Source organism: Botrytis deweyae (genome assembly GCF_014898535.1).
Source record: "Botrytis deweyae strain B1 chromosome Unknown BDEW_011, whole genome shotgun sequence".
NCBI classification, from domain to species: Eukaryota; Fungi; Ascomycota; class Leotiomycetes; order Helotiales; family Sclerotiniaceae; genus Botrytis; species Botrytis deweyae.
Window position 1 is genome coordinate 357,437 of NW_024066218.1, and position 17,040 is coordinate 374,476.

The window sequence follows — 17,040 nt, forward strand, 5'->3', positions numbered from 1 at the left end:
ACAACAGCATGGACCTTTGATGAATCTGTCGATCTATCGGAATACTGGAGACTTGCATTTTCATCTGTTCTAAAAGGATCTTGCTAACCTCGCCTGTGGCCATTGCAATAGTCCCGTTTCCTCACATTTTCTCGCACACGTCTTTGCCAACGAAAACTTGCGTATTCAGCTCAATGTTCATGACTTATTTTCTTCAACATTGATTCGTGAATTTCCCCTTCCAACACTTCAATCCTTTGCAGATCAAACATACCAACGGCATCGAGCCTAGTATCCCCTATTTGGATACCTTTTTTCAGTCATTACTACTGAGAAGCTCGAGACCGGCAACCTCGTCTTCCAAGCAATAAATACAAACTACATGCCTTTAATTCCAAAGAGTTTTGGGCGACGCAAGTCGACAGCAAATGCATTGGAGAATCCCGAACCTCCCGTCGAATCGTCCTTTAAGGTTTTCGAGCGTCCTCCAGCTGGGGGTCATAAGTCTGGTCCATCTTTCGACGGTGGAGTAAAATTTGCTAGAGCAAGCGGTACAGCCGATTCGCACAAGGAGGACAACCTTTTCGAGGGCATGAAAGTTAATACTGTCAATCGGTTAGTACTGAAATTCCACCTGGGTGGGAGGTTCAGGGGACCTACAGCTAGGGTACACCCTTGGCGTAATAAGCTGATAAATTTCAAGTGGTAGTGGAGCGTCAAATACGAACACCGCATCGACCACAGATAATTCTTCAAGGTTAAGTGCAGCATCTACAGCCCCTTCATCGATGGAGACACCTGGCCACGAAGACTGGAGAACACCACATGATAGACACAGCGACGTTCCCCTGCCGCCGCTACCAAAGACATCGTCTGGATTTTCTCTGAAGAACGCTGGAAGAACACTCTCTTGGGGTAGAAACAAAGCCACTCCTTCTCCATCAAAAGTATCAGACGAACTACCACCTTCCCCAACTATTCGCGACGATAGCGCCTCGAGTCGAACCCGCGCGGTAACTGCATCCAGCTACGCAAGCACGGCTACACCACCAAAACTCGGAGAGAGAGATTTGGATCTGACAATGGGTGACGACTTTGGAGACATGTTTGCTGGAATGGCGCACCGAAGGAGTGCTGTTCAAGATTCGCCTGGCGTCAGAGGATTTACCAAGAGCCCTGTAAGTCGAGTCGCTACCATCAACGTGGATTCACTAACACGAAGCAGGAAATACTCCCACCCGAGCCAGCATTGAAGTCGTACTCTGCTAATCGTGCTAACCAACCGTCACCCCTTATACTTGACAAACGCAAACCCATTGAAGACCCACCATATTCTTGGGGATCAAACGATGGACTCATGAAAAATACTAGTCCACCTCCAGTGGTCACTCGTAATATGGGACCTCCTGCTCACCAACCTCCTCCGGTTCCAAGGCATGGTCCTTTGCATCAAACTGATGGGAACCAAGCTATCCCAAGACCGCGTTCAAGTGCGCCTCGCCCCGACTCGACACTTAAGAGAAGCAGTGCTCTTTCCATGCGCCGCCACTCCACATTGGAATTTGATGGTGTTGACGAGGACGCTGCACTCCTGCGCGAGTCTGTCAATGCGAGCAGACATCTGGGTGAAGCACCAAGCAATCCTCAAGCCCGAAAAAGCTGGGCACTCCCTTCTCAAGCAGCATATAACGCCAAGGCGACTGCAAAGACACAGCTCCTCGAGCCAGAAGAAGATGAAGATCTTTTTGAATCCGCCGATTTAGCTCAGCAATTCCAGGAGAGGTCAGAATCACCCCCTCCTTCGAGGCAAGCTCCAGTGAACAAGGTTATGACACCGGCCCAATTCGAACGATACAGACAAGATCAAGAGCGTTTGAGAAGTGTTGGGGGACGCCCGAAAGATGAAGAAGCTGAGGAGGAAGAGGAAGAGACTTATGAGGACGATGAAGACGAAGCAGAGAAGAGCAAGAATGCTGCCAAGCAACGAAGAAAGCAGGAGGCTCACATGTCAGTGTACAGACAACAGATGATGAAAGTCACCGGAGACTCGACACCTTCGCCAGGCCCATCCCGACCTTCAATGTTTAGCAGCCACAGTACTCCCAACTTGGTACTCGACGGTGCGACGGAGGATGGAGAGGAGGAGGATGAAGAAGTTCCTTTGGCCATTCTCGCTGCTCATGGATTCCCGAATAAGAACAAGCCACCTACAACCAGACTAACTAGCATGGGATCAAACCCCAATCTTAGAGGTGCTGCTCAAGGTGTTCCAGGTGTTGGAGGACCTTTGCCTGTGTTTGCTCGCAACTTGCCTCAAGACCCCTATGTTGGTGCAGGCCTCGTTTATCCAGCAAATAGAGAGTCGCTGGCATTCGGGAATGGTGGCCCAGGGTCTATCAACGGCACTCCAAACAGAGGTGCTCCTCCCGGAGGTCTCGTAGGTGTCATTGCCACGGAAGAACGCTCTCGAGCCGCGCGAAGAGGAAGCCCAAATCCTGGATATGGCCAGATGCCTCCTGGCGGCTTCACTGGTATGGTTCCTCCACCGATGATGGGACAAGTAGCCATGGGAGGGGGTGCATTAGGTATGGGCCAGATGGGACCTATGGGAGGAATGCCTCAGCCAATGCTCACTCCTGGTGATCAAGCTCAGATCCGGATGACGGAACAAATGCAATCATTTATGCAGATGCAGATGCAATTTATGCAAATGATGGCAACAAACCAAGGTGGACAAGGTACCCCACCCCCCAGTGGCGCGCCACAGCTTGGTCCACTGGGTCAATTGGGACCGATGGGTCACATGTCTCAGCCAAACTTTGGTGAGATGCAACGACCTTCAAGTCAGCAATTGCCTACTAGCAACTCGGGCCCAAACCTGCGACCCGGAAGCGCACAACGTACCATGAGTATGCTTGAACCTGGTGGCATGCCTTGGTTGCAGCAACAAAATGGCCAAGGATTCTTACCATCGCCACACGCTCAAGGCAATGGTTATGCTCCATCAATCGCGCCATCTGAACGAAGCAATGTTGGATTGCCTGGTCGATATAGACCAGTCTCACAGATTCCTCTTACCGATGCCAAATCAAGGACCGCGACCATGTCTGGTGCAATTGGTGGTTGGGACAGCAAGCATGCCTCGACAATCAAGACTGTTCAGAGAGTAGATAATGATGATGAAGATGATGAAGAAGGGTGGGCGGAAATGAAAAAGAAAAGAGAGCAGAAGAAGTCTATTTGGAAATCAAAAAAGGATACTAGCGGTCTCTCGGAAATGCTTGGTTACACGCAATAATAATCTCATGGGTGGATAACTCGCTATTAGATGCTTCTGCATGTGCATTTGAAGGGGATAGCTTTGTGATATATAGCATGAAAACTTTGGCGTTGTAAGACTTGGGGCATTGAACTGGAAATCATACCTATGGCATGACTGCTTGTATAGTAGTAATATAATTTTCTTCAGATCTGGGCGGGTTTCTTTTTTGATCTTTCTTTTTGTTTTAATGATCGAACTCATACCGCCAATTAATCAACGACTTTTTTTTACCATTGTTTTTTCAGTGTCAACATGTGCGGTCCTTGGTGAATCAAATCTAGAAGCAAAACATCACCTCAAATGCTCCAATCATCCAATCGTCCAATAATCCATACTCCTTCTTTCCTTCATCACTCAATCCAAAATATGAATAGCAATTACATTCCCCCTCATGCAATTTTTCCGGCAGCCCACTCCCTCTTCTTAACCCCCAATTCCACAGCGGCGGCAGCCCAATCCTCTCCGTGATTATGACCCTTCCCCTTCTCGGTTGTACCCACACCGGCTCTCATGAGCGCTTGATCCTCCGTGAGAACGGTCAAGAGTCCAAAGATAAGCGGAACACCTGCGTCTAATTGGATGCGCATGAGACCTTGCGAGACGCTCTCGGCTATGTATTCAAAATGCATGGTTTCGCCTTTGATGAGGCAGCCGATGGCGATGATGGCATCGAAGGGGGCGGTGGAGGCGGCGGTTTGCGATTGCGTGGGGAGGGAGGTGAGATCGGTGGTGGAAGAGCCGAGGAGGTCGCCGGCGGAGAGGGAGGAGCTTTGCGTGGATTGGATTTGAGAGGCTGAGTAGAGTCTGGGGAGGGGGAGGGGGGGTGGTTGTTAGTTTTATTTGTTTGTTTGGGTTTTGGGGGAAGGGAGGAGGGGATTCATGGTTTATAGAAGATGGAAGATGGGAGATGGGGGATGGGGGATGGGGGATGCGAGTCAAGGGATGTATGTATGTATGTACGAATGAATGAATGAATGAACAAATCAGCAATAGAATAAAAAGATCACGTACTTGGAACACGCAATGGGTAATTCCCAACTCCCGGGCACGGATTGCACGACGATATTCGCTTCCTTGACGCCGCTGGCCAAGAGCGTCTTTTTGGTACCGGCGAGCAGCGGCTCGATTATGGCTGCGTGGGGCGTGGTTAGTGATGTGATATGATGTGAGGTGAAGTGATGTGGTACGGTACGGTTTACGGTACTAGTAGGGCTTGAAAGGGGGAGAGTGTGTGTGTAATTCTGGGGCGGTCGGGAAGTACTCACAGGTATTCCAGCGCGCGTGGACGATTCCGATGCGGAGGGCGCTGCCGTCGTGTTTTTGGGCTTCGCCGGGTCCTTTGAGGGAGGTGTCCATGTTTTGGGTTTGGGGTTTGGGGTGAGAGTGCGTGGATGGGTGGGTGGAGGATTGAGTTGAGGGTTTGATTGTTTGTTTGATTGTGTGTGTGGATGAGTGGTTTAGTTGTGGTCTGGAGAAGTCGGAGGGGTTTTTGGTGGGGTGGATGAGGTGAGGGTGGGAGTAGGTGCATGGATCAATTAATTAGGTAGTTGGAGCTCAAGGTTGAGCTTACCGGTGGTGCCGCATTTTTCTACATACCGGTAGCTAGTAGGTAGGTAGGTATGGACTGTTTTCAATATTCGATTACAAATGAAGCATTCATTATTTTTATTTTAAATTCTTGTAATCTTGATTAGAAATGTTGAATCTACTCGATTAATAGAGAACATGTAGTTCCGAACATTCTTATGGTTGTTGTATAGCATCACAATGTTAGCATTTTCAATTATCCATTCAATCTGAGTGCCATTTCATCCATATCAGGGAGGGAGAGAGCTTGGACCATCTGCACCTCCCGCAACCCAGGCTCGCCAGGGCCGTTTCAGACCTAATTCCAGAAGGGGCACAACGGTAAGATGATAAGATGGTACTTTCCGTGTAGGAAGGAGTTGTTTCGATATAAAAGCTGTAGAGATACTCAATACGTACACTGGGACATACACTTGCTCGATTTCGTTCGTTGATTGGTGGTAATCTTAATTGATAGCAGAGTTTATCGGTGTCTTATTTCTAATTTACTTTAACACAATGGCGTCGTCTACCACTCCTACTCCTGCATCCCAGCCCACTCGTGCTTCTTCCAGACTGGGTCCTTGGATACGATTGAATGGACTTTCTTATTCTCAGTTGCCCGAGGCAGGTATAGGTATCGAAGCAGCCAGTGGAGCTATAAAGCCGTTGAACGGTGGTGGTCATCCTACTAGAAACGCGAAGACATTTATCACGGCAGTACTCGAAGAGGCGATCCCGTTTCTTAACGGAATGGTCCAGAATGAACCACCCTGGAAATTGCTCAAGTCTAAGACGGACGTTCAGTTGTATAAACGTGTCGTTTCCAAGGAAGAACTAGATTATTGCAATGGGACACACGATAAAGCAACAGAGAAAGCAAATGAGGAAGGGGAGACTTGGTTTGCTAGACGAAGTATTCATGAAAATAAAGCAGAAACGAATACAGCTTCTTGGGACGAATTTACTCTCCACATCAAGCAAGAACACTTTGAGAGAGAGAAAGATTGGTGTCACTCTGTGCTCGCCAGTAGCAGGAGAGCTATGTACTGGGAAACGAGCGATTTCGAGATTGTGGCTGGTGGAAAGCAATGGAACAACATCTCAATGGAAGTGGTAGAAATGATCCATAAGCCCCCGGTTGTCTCTGAGCGAAAGTTTCCTGAGGTACTGATTACTGCATCACTTAACGAACCTGGACGGCATGAATTTTTGGTTATTTCAATACCCATAACCGATTCGGCCAATGCCCGGTCACAAAATTCCAGCTTCCAAGAATCCGGTTTCGCCTCCGCCAAAAAGAAAGGTCAAGTTGTGGGGGCTTACGCATCGATTGAACGATGTTGTCTTCGTCCTAGCCCTAATAGTACAGTTGGGGAGATAGAGTGGATAATGGCTACTGCTGTAGGAATCCTCTGTAAATATTTGTGCTGAATATTTGCTAACTGATGTAACCTTATAGTCAGATGCCAAAGGCTGGATACCTCAATTGATACAGAAGCCCAATATACCAGGCCAGATTCAAAAGGATGTGAGCATGTACATGCGTTGGGTCGAAGATCAACGGATGACAATACCTGACGTTCTTCCACGATGAGCAGAATCACAACAATGATCGTAGACGGAGAGTCAACATTGATCGAAAAACTCCAAGGACCGATTTGATCAAAAAATATTCCCATATGACGAAATCAATCCTCCAATGGCGACGACAGTCCGAAGGCAGTGTTTCCCAGCATCATCTAGCACTTTGCTTGAGTTTGAGAAGTTGAATGGTTTTGAGCGTGGATGACTTTACTTGCTAGACAGCAGTATGAAGCGATATGCGAAAGAGGGACAGGGGGTTCGTTAATGATTGCTATTCTTATAAATAACAATTCAAGCATTTGCATCACTCCTCTGAGCCCAGAGCTCTTTTATTGCCATCGCTGTTCCCTCAACAATAAGTTTGTGCTCCTCTGCGTGCATTCTCGCCTCAAGTTCCTCTAAAGATTCATAACTTTTGCACTCCACTTCTTTGACCACGATTGGTGTTCCACGATCAACTTCACTGATCACGTAATGAATCATGAGGCCCGTCTTGTTATTCTCCAACTTGCCCTGTTGAAAATCATTGAAAGCCCGTCCGATAGCATTAGCTCCATCATATTTTCCTGGAAGTGCTGGGTGAAGATTTATGATTGGTATCTTTTTAGCAGTCAGGGGGTCAATGAATGTTGGTGCGAGAATATGCATCCAGCCAGCACAGATAATCTAGTGTTTGTTAGAATTGTTACAATATAGGGGAAATGAAAAGTGATTTGAAGACTCAAGAAGGACTGGATGTTGAAAAGAATCAAAGGGAATAATAAAAGAAAGTGGTCACTTACGATATCAGGTTGTTCTGAAATCACGAGATCCGCAAGGTCCGCATCATACTTTTCTCGCGCAGCTTTAATCACTGCGGGGTCCTTCTCATCTTTTTTGTGGTATTTTCCCGTCAACAAATTGTGACATGTTGTTGGGATGCCCGCCTCTGCTGCACGAGTAACTCCATACGCCGCCTTTCTATTTGTGATGACTCGAATTATCTTCACATATGGCATGGTGATTTCCGAGTCACTGGTCCCTTGCGAAGCATCAATGAGTGCTTGCAGATTGCTGCCATTCCCCGAGATGAGAACTATGGCTTTGGTTGGAGGAGGTGACATTTTTGCGTCGAGTCGGAATTGCCTGGTAAGGAGGTTGTTGTGTTGTGTTGATGTTAATAAGTTTTGTTACTATGGTTGGTTATTAACGAGGGGTGCACGTGGGTGTAAAATGAAATCAAGACTGTGAGGTGGGGAAGTGAATATGAGAGTTGGGGGACGACTTGGTGGAGTCTATGGCAATTTAGGGCTGGACTAGACTAGTAAATATAAGTGTGGCCAAGGTTCTTCTTCGATTTATGATAATCCGACTCCAAGACTTTACAATATGGCCGGTGGTAAATGGACTTGATGTCTCTCTTACATATTTTCTACCTAGGAATTCTTACTATTGCCCACCGAATCCCTTGGTATCTGCGGGAGAAAAGGTCGACAAGTTCAAATCGATGGTGGGGTCGGGGCTGCCAAGGTATCTATCTTACTTGTTGCTTTTGGATATACATATGTACAGCCATTAGAATCTGCCTCAATACGTTCTTGATAGATAATGCATAGATGTCTCAAATTGATATGAAGTGGCTAGCGGAATAACGCTGATGAAGAGAAATGCAACCTACCCTGCGTACAGAAACAAATCGAGATCTTTTCAGCTGAGATGATGATCCTGAACTGACCCGATGGTACCGCCGGAAATCTAATTCACATGTAAGATACGTATATCAGATTGTCATGCATGCACTCTCGCACTCTCGCACTCTCGCACTCCAGGCACCATATGATCTCCCCAAGTTGAACAGCACAGCCAAGCTTAAAATGCGTTAGTATTGATGATGATTTGCGCTCCTTTACCATGTACTCGAGCACACCGCAATTGAACAACAAAGAAACGGACGGAAAGAATAGAACAAGACAATTAATTCTTCCCTCTTGTCCCATAGACTTTCTGCTAGACACTTATGGAGAATCTCCGTACGATCAGCTGAGCTTAGGTATTCCTTGTTTCGGAAATTTGATCAAGATCGGTTGGAAAGTAAGATTGACTCGTGCCCGGTGACACTGCATGGACTAGACTGACACAGGAGATCTGCATGCAATACTAGGTATTCCATTCAATTACCGGCACTGGCGCTTCCCTACGTCAATGATTAAATAAGATAAAAATAATTACATACCATAACTTCCAAGCTGTTAATGATTGTTTTCTCTCTTTTATACCCCAACACTGTAGCTACGGACGCATTTCCGCAACCATACCAAAGGCTTTGTTTGTGAAGGACCATTAGAAAGTACGCCTCGAATGGAGGACTGGGAGAAGCATGGTGTTGTTCGGATACCTTCAGACTCCACAATTTTGTGTCGTTAATAATAATACTACCGCTACATCTGCCAAATCTTCCAGTGCGAATGAATATGGGTATGATAGAGAGAAGGTTTCGGAGCCCTCGGTTGGCTTGTTTGGACCGGCAACCAGGATCCTGAGAACGGGTGCAGATATCCTCAACAACAAGATACTACAAGTGCGAGATGGGTTGACGGATGAAGAACGGTTTGCCTTGCGCAAGAAGGAGGAGAGGATACAAATTTTGAATCTGCGGATGAAGAACGCAGAAACGTCGGAAGTTTGGAGGAGTGCCGCGAAAGAGTTAGATATACTCGAGGATAATGAAGCATGGAAACTCGATTCACTGTCGTCCGACTTCGACGCTGCGTTAATCGAGGCGAGGACTAAACAGATGGATACGGCTAGAATCGATTGCGATATTAAGAAGATGCTTACATTGGTGCGCACAACATTGTCGAGGGATCTGGGAGGCATGGGCAACATTAGACTATACAAACATAGTCATGTTGGAACGAAAGTTCTCATCGAGAGGTATATTGAGTCGACGTTGGATACGATACGCGCATTGGTTGAAAACACCAAGTATGCCTTGCCGGTCGGATTGGAGACAAAGGATATACTAGAGCAGGTTGTATATGCTAGGCAGGCTTTTGGGAGAAGTGCCTTACTATTGAGTGGAGGCGCAACTTTTGGAATGAACCACATCGGGGTCTTGAAGGCTCTGTTCGAGGCTCGTCTACTGCCAAGAATCATATCGGGTGCTTCTGCCGGTAGTATAGTTTGTGCTGTGTTGTGCGCAAGGACCGATGAAGAGATCCCGGACGTTCTGAAGGAATTCCCGCACGGAGACCTTGCAGTGTTCGAGGAAAATGGAAACGAAGACGGAGTTCTGGATAGAATCAGGCGGTTGTTGACAGAAGGCGCGTGGATCGATATCAAACACTTAACGAGAGTCATGCGGGAACTCTTGGGAGATATGACATTCCAAGAGGCTTACAATCGATCTCGTCGCATTCTCAATATATGTGTATCATCTGCCTCAGTATACGAGCTACCTCGACTACTTAACTACGTTACGGCACCGAATGTCATGATTTGGTCAGCGGTAGCTGCATCATGTTCGGTGCCTCTTCTATTTTCTGCAGCGGAATTGCTCATGAAAAATCCGCTTACGGGAGAGACTTCGTCTTGGAATCCTACACCTCAACGTTGGATTGATGGGAGTGTGGACAACGATCTACCAATGACTCGGTTGGCAGAAATGTTCAATGTTAATCACTTCATTGTCTCTCAAGTCAATCCTCATGTTATACCATTCATCGCCAAAGACGAGGAAGCGGTCAAAGAAACTTTAATGAAAAATGGTAGTGGAGGACCCGGCTGGGTCTATAATCTCACACATTTGGCAAAGGCTGAAGCTCTGCATCGCATGCAAGTTCTGGCTGAATTGGGTGTATTTCCGAATCTGGTAACTAAGTGCAAGTCTATCCTGAGTCAGAAGTATTCTGGCGATATCACAATTCTACCGGAAATCAATTTTAAGGACTTTCCCAGGATATTAAAGAATCCAACGACCGAATTCATGGAGCAGGCTTGTTTGTCTGGAGAAAGAGCTACTTGGCCAAAATTAAGTCGTGTATGGAATCACTGCGCCGTTGAACTGGAGTTAGATGCTGCTGTGCAGAAACTACGAGCGAGAGTAGTTTTTAGCCCAAGTGAGGTAAACTTAAGGCGGCTGAGGGCTGGTGAGGGCTCCCGACAGTCTACCGGACTGGGAAGACAGAGATTTGATAACGGAAATTTGTTGCTGATGTCGCGGGATGAAGATAGTGAATTTTCAAAGCAAAATGGGAAACGGGAAAATTCATCTCGCCCGCCACTCAGGGCAACAGCCTCGGTATTAGACATTACAAAGCATCAAGAGCGTTCCCATTACACTGGACCTCTTTCTGCTCGGACTACTCCTCGTCATACGCCACGATTAGGGCTAGAAGATGAAATGTTCAGCTTTCCTATTCCTTCAAGAGAGATGCTTCAAATCAAGCACCAAATTCGAGATCTCTCATCTCCCGGAGAAACAACACTTTCACCGTCAAGCTCTGATGCCGATAACGAACCACAGACTGATGAAAGCACTACAGAACTAGAAGCAGATGAAGCTGTATATGGTATAGCTAGCTCGACCGCTGATAGACAACTTGATTTATTCTCCAGAAATCAGCCAATAACTGCAGGAACGGATCGTGTTCTCGCTACATCTCCCTCGATTATAAGAAATGGGACGGAGTTTATATATTCACCCAAATCCATGTCACCAACTGAGATAAGACCAAGAGGAGAGAGAAAAAGCGTCACTGAACCGAGTAGTCCTGAGTGGAGTTATAAGAAGATGTTCCATCAGTGGAAGGAAGACGATATGAGGGATGCTGCATAGATGGCGAGGAGCATAGGATACCATTTTCCACGCGAAACAGTGGGGGACTGATATAAGTTGATTTTATATTGAATGGTTGGAATGAGCAATGATTGGAGTTTATGCATGGGATTGGAGCGGGTGGCTTGGATTTCGTTATAAAGAACTGAAGTTTGAAATATTGATGGTTGCACAGGATCGGCGTTCATAAAATCTTGCATCAATAGCGATAGTCAGAAAGCATGATTGGATTAGTTAGTAGGATAGAAACATTATAAGGATCACAATTCTTTTCATACATAGCATGCTACATTAGTTTTAATTGGCCGTCAGCCAGATATTGGGCTGAGATGAAAATCATGTACCTGCCCACTTACTTTAACTTGCGAGCTTGTATTGAAGGCCGTGAATTCCGCAGTCTGCCTTTGATTGACTTACAAGCTATAGTAAAACCTCTCCATAAGGATACCGGCTTTTGTAGTCTTTTTTAAGGATATATATCGTAAAGATATCCCTGTAAAGGTATTCAACTTAGGTATCTCAATCTAATAGTAATTTAGTTCCGCTTAATACCGATTAAGACATTTCCGTACTATTTTCTTTTTCATTTTAATAAAAACTAAATATATATAGAATACGAACTAATATATAGATTTGACTAAAATGTTAAGATGTCTATTTTATAATAGCTGAATTCTAACGATTCTATTAGTTTAATAAAGATATATATAACTCTAGAATTAGAAATTATAAGAATGTCTTATAAGTTAATAGAAAGGTTTTAAGGTTATAGATCATTTTTGAGTCTAGAAACTTCATAGTGGGTCGAATTACGTAACCCTCAACTCTGGTGCTCACAGACCACGCCATTCATCCCACTACTAAATTTTATGGCGGGGTCAGTTCATCGTTTCATCATAATAAGTACAGTACCTCTCTTGTACTCGTACACACAGAAACATTTATCACAACATAATTACAATTTTGGTTCCGGCAATCAAAATCAAAGATGGATTTCTATGCAACTTCGCAATACCCTGAGGGGGTGATCAGCTTTCTTGATACCGATCTTTACAAGTTGACGATGCAATGCGCCGTCCTAAAATACTTTCCCACCGTTCGTGTGACGTATGCATTCAAGAATAGAACGCCGGAGAAGAAGTTGTCAAGAGCTGCATTTCGTTGGTTACAGCTTCAAATTAGCAGTAAGAACTCACAGCTAAAGTATTGATCTGAAATGAAGCTTATGAAAATAGAACTGGGAAATATTGCGCTCAAAGACGAAGAATTCCGATTTCTCCAAAACACCTGCACATACTTAAACCAACCTTACCTCAACTTCTTGAAAGAGTTCCGCCTAGATCCGCGAAATCAGATCGAGGCTACTTTTGTAGCAGACGATGATAAGGGAAAAGATGAGGACCTAGGAGAAGTCAATTTGGTGGTAAAGGGTTTATGGGTCGATACTATCTTGTACGAAATCCCATTGTTGGCTCTAACCAGTGAGGCATACTTTAAATTCATGGATACGGATTGGACATACGACGGACAAGAAGAAAAGGCATATGAGAAGGGAATGTCACTTTTAGAAGCTGGATGCATTGTGTCGGAGTTTGGAACCAGAAGAAGAAGAGATTATCACACTCAGGCTCTTGTGTTCCGCGGATTGGTCAAGGCGAAGAAAGCAGGAGAAGAGCGCAAGTTGGCAGGAAAGATTTCGGGCACGAGTAATGTTCATTTGGCTATGAGATTTGGAATTGCTCCCATAGGAACTGTCGCACATGAATGGTTTATGGGTGTCGCGGCTATCACGGACAACTATAGAAGTGCCACGGCTACTGCGTTGGACTATTGGGTGGGATGCTTCGGTCAAGGTGTTTTGGGTATTGCTCTTACAGATACTTTTGGTACTAAAGACTTTCTCCGGGTCTTCTCTCAGAAAATCCCATCTCTCACAACCGCCACTTCGGGGGCAGCTGCTACATTACCGTCGGCTAATACACTTACGACTAATGGAACGACTAGTACGAATCCGCCTTTGGACGCAGCGGGAGACACATCGAGCGAGGATACTCCAACATTTGCGCAAGCTTTCACTGGTGTACGACAAGATTCGGGCGATCCAGCAAGTTTTGTAAAGAAGATGCGTCAGTTCTACGATGAACAGGGTATCAAGGACAAGAAAACAATTGTCTTTTCTGATTCCTTAGACGTCGAGCTTTGCATAAAGTACAAGCAAATTGCTGAAGAATCAGGATTCCAGCCTACCTTTGGTGTGGGCACGTTCTTCACAAATGATTTCGTTCATACAACTTCAGGCAAGAAGTCAACGCCATTGAATATTGTCATAAAATTAAGCTCTGCTGATGGTAAACCGGCTATCAAGATCAGTGATAATATTGGGAAGAATATGGGTGATGAGAGTACTGTTTTGAGGGTTAAAAAGGATTTAGGATATGTAGAAGAGGAATGGCAGGGAGGTGACGAGACAACAAGATGGGGAAAAGAGGGAGCTGATGTTGTGAAGAAATAATGGCGATATGGCACAGACTATCAGTGTGTAGTTGGATTCATTACATCAATATGGATGGCGTTTGAGTTTGATGGGAGGCGCTTTTATTTGTTTATTTTTAGATATCAAGTGGATTTGGGATAGAGAAGCAATTGGTTAATTGCTGTCATAGATTTGTAGATGGGCATTAATGAGAGGATATTTCTTGATCTCAATAATTTTCACTGCTCATTTTCCATGTGCTCTAGCCACTTGTAACTGTTTGGCGAAAGGTTTGGATAGGGATATAGATCTCATTGTTATTACCCAGTGGTAGAACAATGTAAGACTTCATTCAATGGTTACGTTTCCCAGAAATTGTATCTCCCCCTTCACAAATCACAGTACTTTTATACGGAGGACACGCCGATTCAACTAATGTCACAACGCTTGCCGGCTCCTCTTTCCTGTAATCAAGGAGACTCATCTTTCTTTCCCTTGTGTTCAAGGAGATGTTCTTCTTTACTCGAATTCTCTCTCCGAGTCTCTCAAAAATGCAATATCCTTCTGCTGCTCACGGATATGCAGCTTCAACGACTCATCATCCTCTGCGTTACCGAAAACTATCAATTAAGATAAGCTGACAAGTCAAAGTCGGTGGTCTAGTATGGGGACCTCGTATATTTCATGTGTGTCTAATTGGAGAAAAGCGGGGTGGTCATACGATGGTCACAGGGTTCAACAGAAGAGTTATCTACCATTGTGTGCTGCGGGGAAGATTATGGGTAGTTGAAAAACTGATCATCAGGCGCAGTTTGCTTTTGTTTGAGGAGTGGAAGTGTCAGAGTGCGGCTTTGGAATTTGCTGCATTGCTATGCTATGTTTGAGGGGGGACTATGTGTGCATAGGTACTGGGCGGTCAGAGTTCTATGGAAAGCAAATTTGGTGCGGCGCAGTGTTGTGTATTTTATGCGTTTGGAAGACGGTGTCTTGATAGAACCTATCAGAGATACGGATGCAGGAAAATTTTCAAGAAAGAGGATGCAGGAATTGGCGAGGTGGGAAGGTATACTGTTGAGGAATAGATCGCCTTGGGAATGGCATCGTCCCGGGAGTATTTAGAACCTGTGAGAAGTAACGGTGGGGTGATATCCCAGGCAGTTTGGTGCAGCAGATTGAGTTGGGAAAGCTGTTCTTGATATTCTTGGAAACAAGTTGTATTCGGAGCTTTTTACTCTCTTGTATGACAAATGTTTTTCCCGTAGCAAAGACAGCTCTATGATCAACCTCAATGAAGTCCATTATGGGCACTCTCGTTCCATCTGGCACATTTCGATTCAGGTCCTATGGAGCATGATACTCGGTGCGTAGGCAATAACATCTTCAGATATTCAACGTTGAACTCTACTGTGAAGATTCCCCAGCTGTAAACTTCCACGCTGTACCGTCTGGTGACTTCACCTAACATAGGTCCCGTGAACTCGTCGTGGGGGTACAGTAAGAGTGTCTATTTGGCAATTGACGGAACTCTTAGGGTTAGGCAGTGGCTTTGGTGACGGGAATCTGTGGTGACGATTTCCCGTTCGGTATCTTGGAGCAAGTATGAAAGGTGGAGAGACGTTTGGTAGGCATGTTTGATGTAGTTGTGACTCCTGGAAGAGACTTGTTGATAGAAATATGGGTTGTAGAATTTAAGTTCTTTCCATTTTCGCTTGTGGATTGGGATATGAGATCAGATAAAATTTCGCTAATGTATTGTTTATTCAGAGGGTACATGGGCATTCGCCAACTATCACGTCATGTATTCTAACGCAGCACTGTTCAGTTCAACAAGTTGTTATTCGGAATTAGGAAATTGAGATGAAATTTTACGCATTTTTGGAAGTTGATATGCAGGCAGGTACAGAAAGTGTTGGAGATGAGCCGATATTTGCAATCCATTTCAACACTTCGATTTTTCCTTCCCTCAGCCATCACGGCGCTTTCTCGCGCTCACAACTGCAAATCCGGGATTTTCCAAGAACATTCGCCAATACTCGGGATCCTTTTTAACAACCTCAGTATCCTCAGGGCGTTCCGTTCTGATATCCTCAAGCCCGAAGGCTTCGTGCATTTTTGTGGAGCCCGAGTAACTAACTTCCATCAACGTCGCCTCAAACTCGAGTGGTGATTCTAATTCGAGCACGTATCGCATCTTCACTCCTCCAGGAATATTTTCTATATCTTTGTATCTGAGGCCATATTTTCCAGTGGTGGGAACGATTCCCCTAGGGTCACCACTCCTGACACCCACAAACCGTCCACCGGGCTTCAGATTCGCTACAACATTGGCCCACATCTGCTCAAGAGCTTTCTCGCTGGGTGCGTGGTCAAAAAGCCAATTCGCCATGACAAGGTCATACTGGTGGTCTTCGAGAAGATTGCCAAGGGGTTGAGTCAGATCGGCTTCGAGCCACTTGATCTTATCACGACCAAGCGATGCTTCAATCTCCTGCCCGGCTTGTAACATTCCGGGGGTTATATCTACGAGGTCGACAGACTCTGCTCCAGCATCAAGAACTTGGCGTGCTCGGAGTCCAGAGCCACCGCCTAGATCCAATACCTTGAGTCCGGTACAGTCCCCGAGTGCTGAAGCCAAGAGCTGTGTTTCTAAGATGCCTGATGGAAGTGAAGCAATGTCATCGTAGCCGTGTGCCTGGTCGCTGTACTCTGCTTTGAGAGTCTGATAGTCTGACATGATGGTGAAGCTGATTGAAGTTGAGAATGAATTTAGAGATTGAGTTTGAATAAGGAAACATCTTGAACATGGCTACCAAAGGCATGATATATCCAGTATGGTTACAATGATGGGTGCGTTGTCAGTTGGTGCAATTATCCGGTGGGATTGAAGATCTTTAGCCAACGGACACTTTGTATTCAATGACTTGAAATCTAACCAATTTGGTTCGCTGGAGTATTCGTCGTCGGGTGCCTCAGCATATGTATTGAGTAATGCGTTATGCAAAAATCGAAAAGGGTGTCGAGAATTAAACTTGATCGGTTCTAGCGTGTGGACTTCGTGGGGGAGCTCGCACTTTCAGCAGCTGGATCCTTTCTCTAGTTCCTCTTGCAGAAGGTTATATCCCCCGATTCCCCCCTGCCTATGACCTCGATTTTATGGACGGCTGTAAGACATCCTTCCATTGGAGCATGTTCCCGGTAAGCTGCTTTCTTCATTGTAACCCATACTTCATCCGCATCACATCCTAAGGAAGTATTTGGTCATCTCGTGTGTCATATATGCCATCCTACGTCGTCAAA

At 45.5% G+C, this 17,040-nt stretch overlaps 7 protein-coding genes across 7 annotated transcripts; 4 read left to right on the top strand and 3 right to left on the bottom strand.

Moving 5' to 3' along the window:
• Positions 1-361: 361 nt before the first annotated feature.
• On the top strand, positions 362-3,277 carry EAE98_005566 (uncharacterized protein; the record flags this gene model as incomplete). Its single annotated transcript, XM_038953188.1, has 3 exons — positions 362-594; positions 683-1,157; positions 1,205-3,277. 3 exons carry the CDS (start codon positions 362-364, stop codon positions 3,275-3,277), a joined length of 2,781 nt encoding a protein of 926 aa, XP_038810289.1.
• A 164-nt stretch (positions 3,278-3,441) lies between these two features.
• On the bottom strand, positions 3,442-4,657 carry EAE98_005567 (uncharacterized protein; the record flags this gene model as incomplete). The annotated part of the gene is made up of 3 exons (XM_038953189.1): positions 3,442-4,105; positions 4,313-4,433; positions 4,567-4,657. 3 exons carry the CDS (start codon positions 4,655-4,657, stop codon positions 3,691-3,693), a joined length of 627 nt encoding a protein of 208 aa, XP_038810290.1. The 3' UTR covers positions 3,442-3,690.
• A 729-nt stretch (positions 4,658-5,386) lies between these two features.
• EAE98_005568 (uncharacterized protein) lies at positions 5,387-6,464 on the top strand (the record flags this gene model as incomplete). The annotated part of the gene is made up of 2 exons (XM_038953190.1): positions 5,387-6,271; positions 6,330-6,464. 2 exons carry the CDS (start codon positions 5,387-5,389, stop codon positions 6,462-6,464), a joined length of 1,020 nt encoding a protein of 339 aa, XP_038810291.1.
• A 171-nt stretch (positions 6,465-6,635) lies between these two features.
• EAE98_005569 (uncharacterized protein) lies at positions 6,636-7,832 on the bottom strand. The gene is made up of 2 exons (XM_038953191.1): positions 7,237-7,832; positions 6,636-7,120 (listed from the first exon to the last, which is right to left on the bottom strand). The coding sequence occupies exons 1-2, from the start codon at positions 7,555-7,557 to the stop codon at positions 6,746-6,748; spliced, it is 696 nt and encodes a 231-aa protein (XP_038810292.1). The 5' UTR covers positions 7,558-7,832; the 3' UTR covers positions 6,636-6,745.
• A 978-nt stretch (positions 7,833-8,810) lies between these two features.
• Positions 8,811-11,270, top strand: EAE98_005570 (uncharacterized protein; the record flags this gene model as incomplete). Its single annotated transcript, XM_038953192.1, has 1 exon — positions 8,811-11,270. One exon carries the CDS (start codon positions 8,811-8,813, stop codon positions 11,268-11,270), a length of 2,460 nt encoding a protein of 819 aa, XP_038810293.1.
• Positions 11,271-12,258: 988 nt separating this feature from the next.
• On the top strand, positions 12,259-13,782 carry EAE98_005571 (uncharacterized protein; the record flags this gene model as incomplete). The annotated part of the gene is made up of 2 exons (XM_038953193.1): positions 12,259-12,454; positions 12,506-13,782. The coding sequence occupies 2 exons, from the start codon at positions 12,259-12,261 to the stop codon at positions 13,780-13,782; spliced, it is 1,473 nt and encodes a 490-aa protein (XP_038810294.1).
• A 1,924-nt stretch (positions 13,783-15,706) lies between these two features.
• Positions 15,707-16,477, bottom strand: EAE98_005572 (uncharacterized protein; the record flags this gene model as incomplete). The annotated part of the gene is made up of 1 exon (XM_038953194.1): positions 15,707-16,477. One exon carries the CDS (start codon positions 16,475-16,477, stop codon positions 15,707-15,709), a length of 771 nt encoding a protein of 256 aa, XP_038810295.1.
• Between the last annotated feature and the right edge of the window lie 563 nt (positions 16,478-17,040).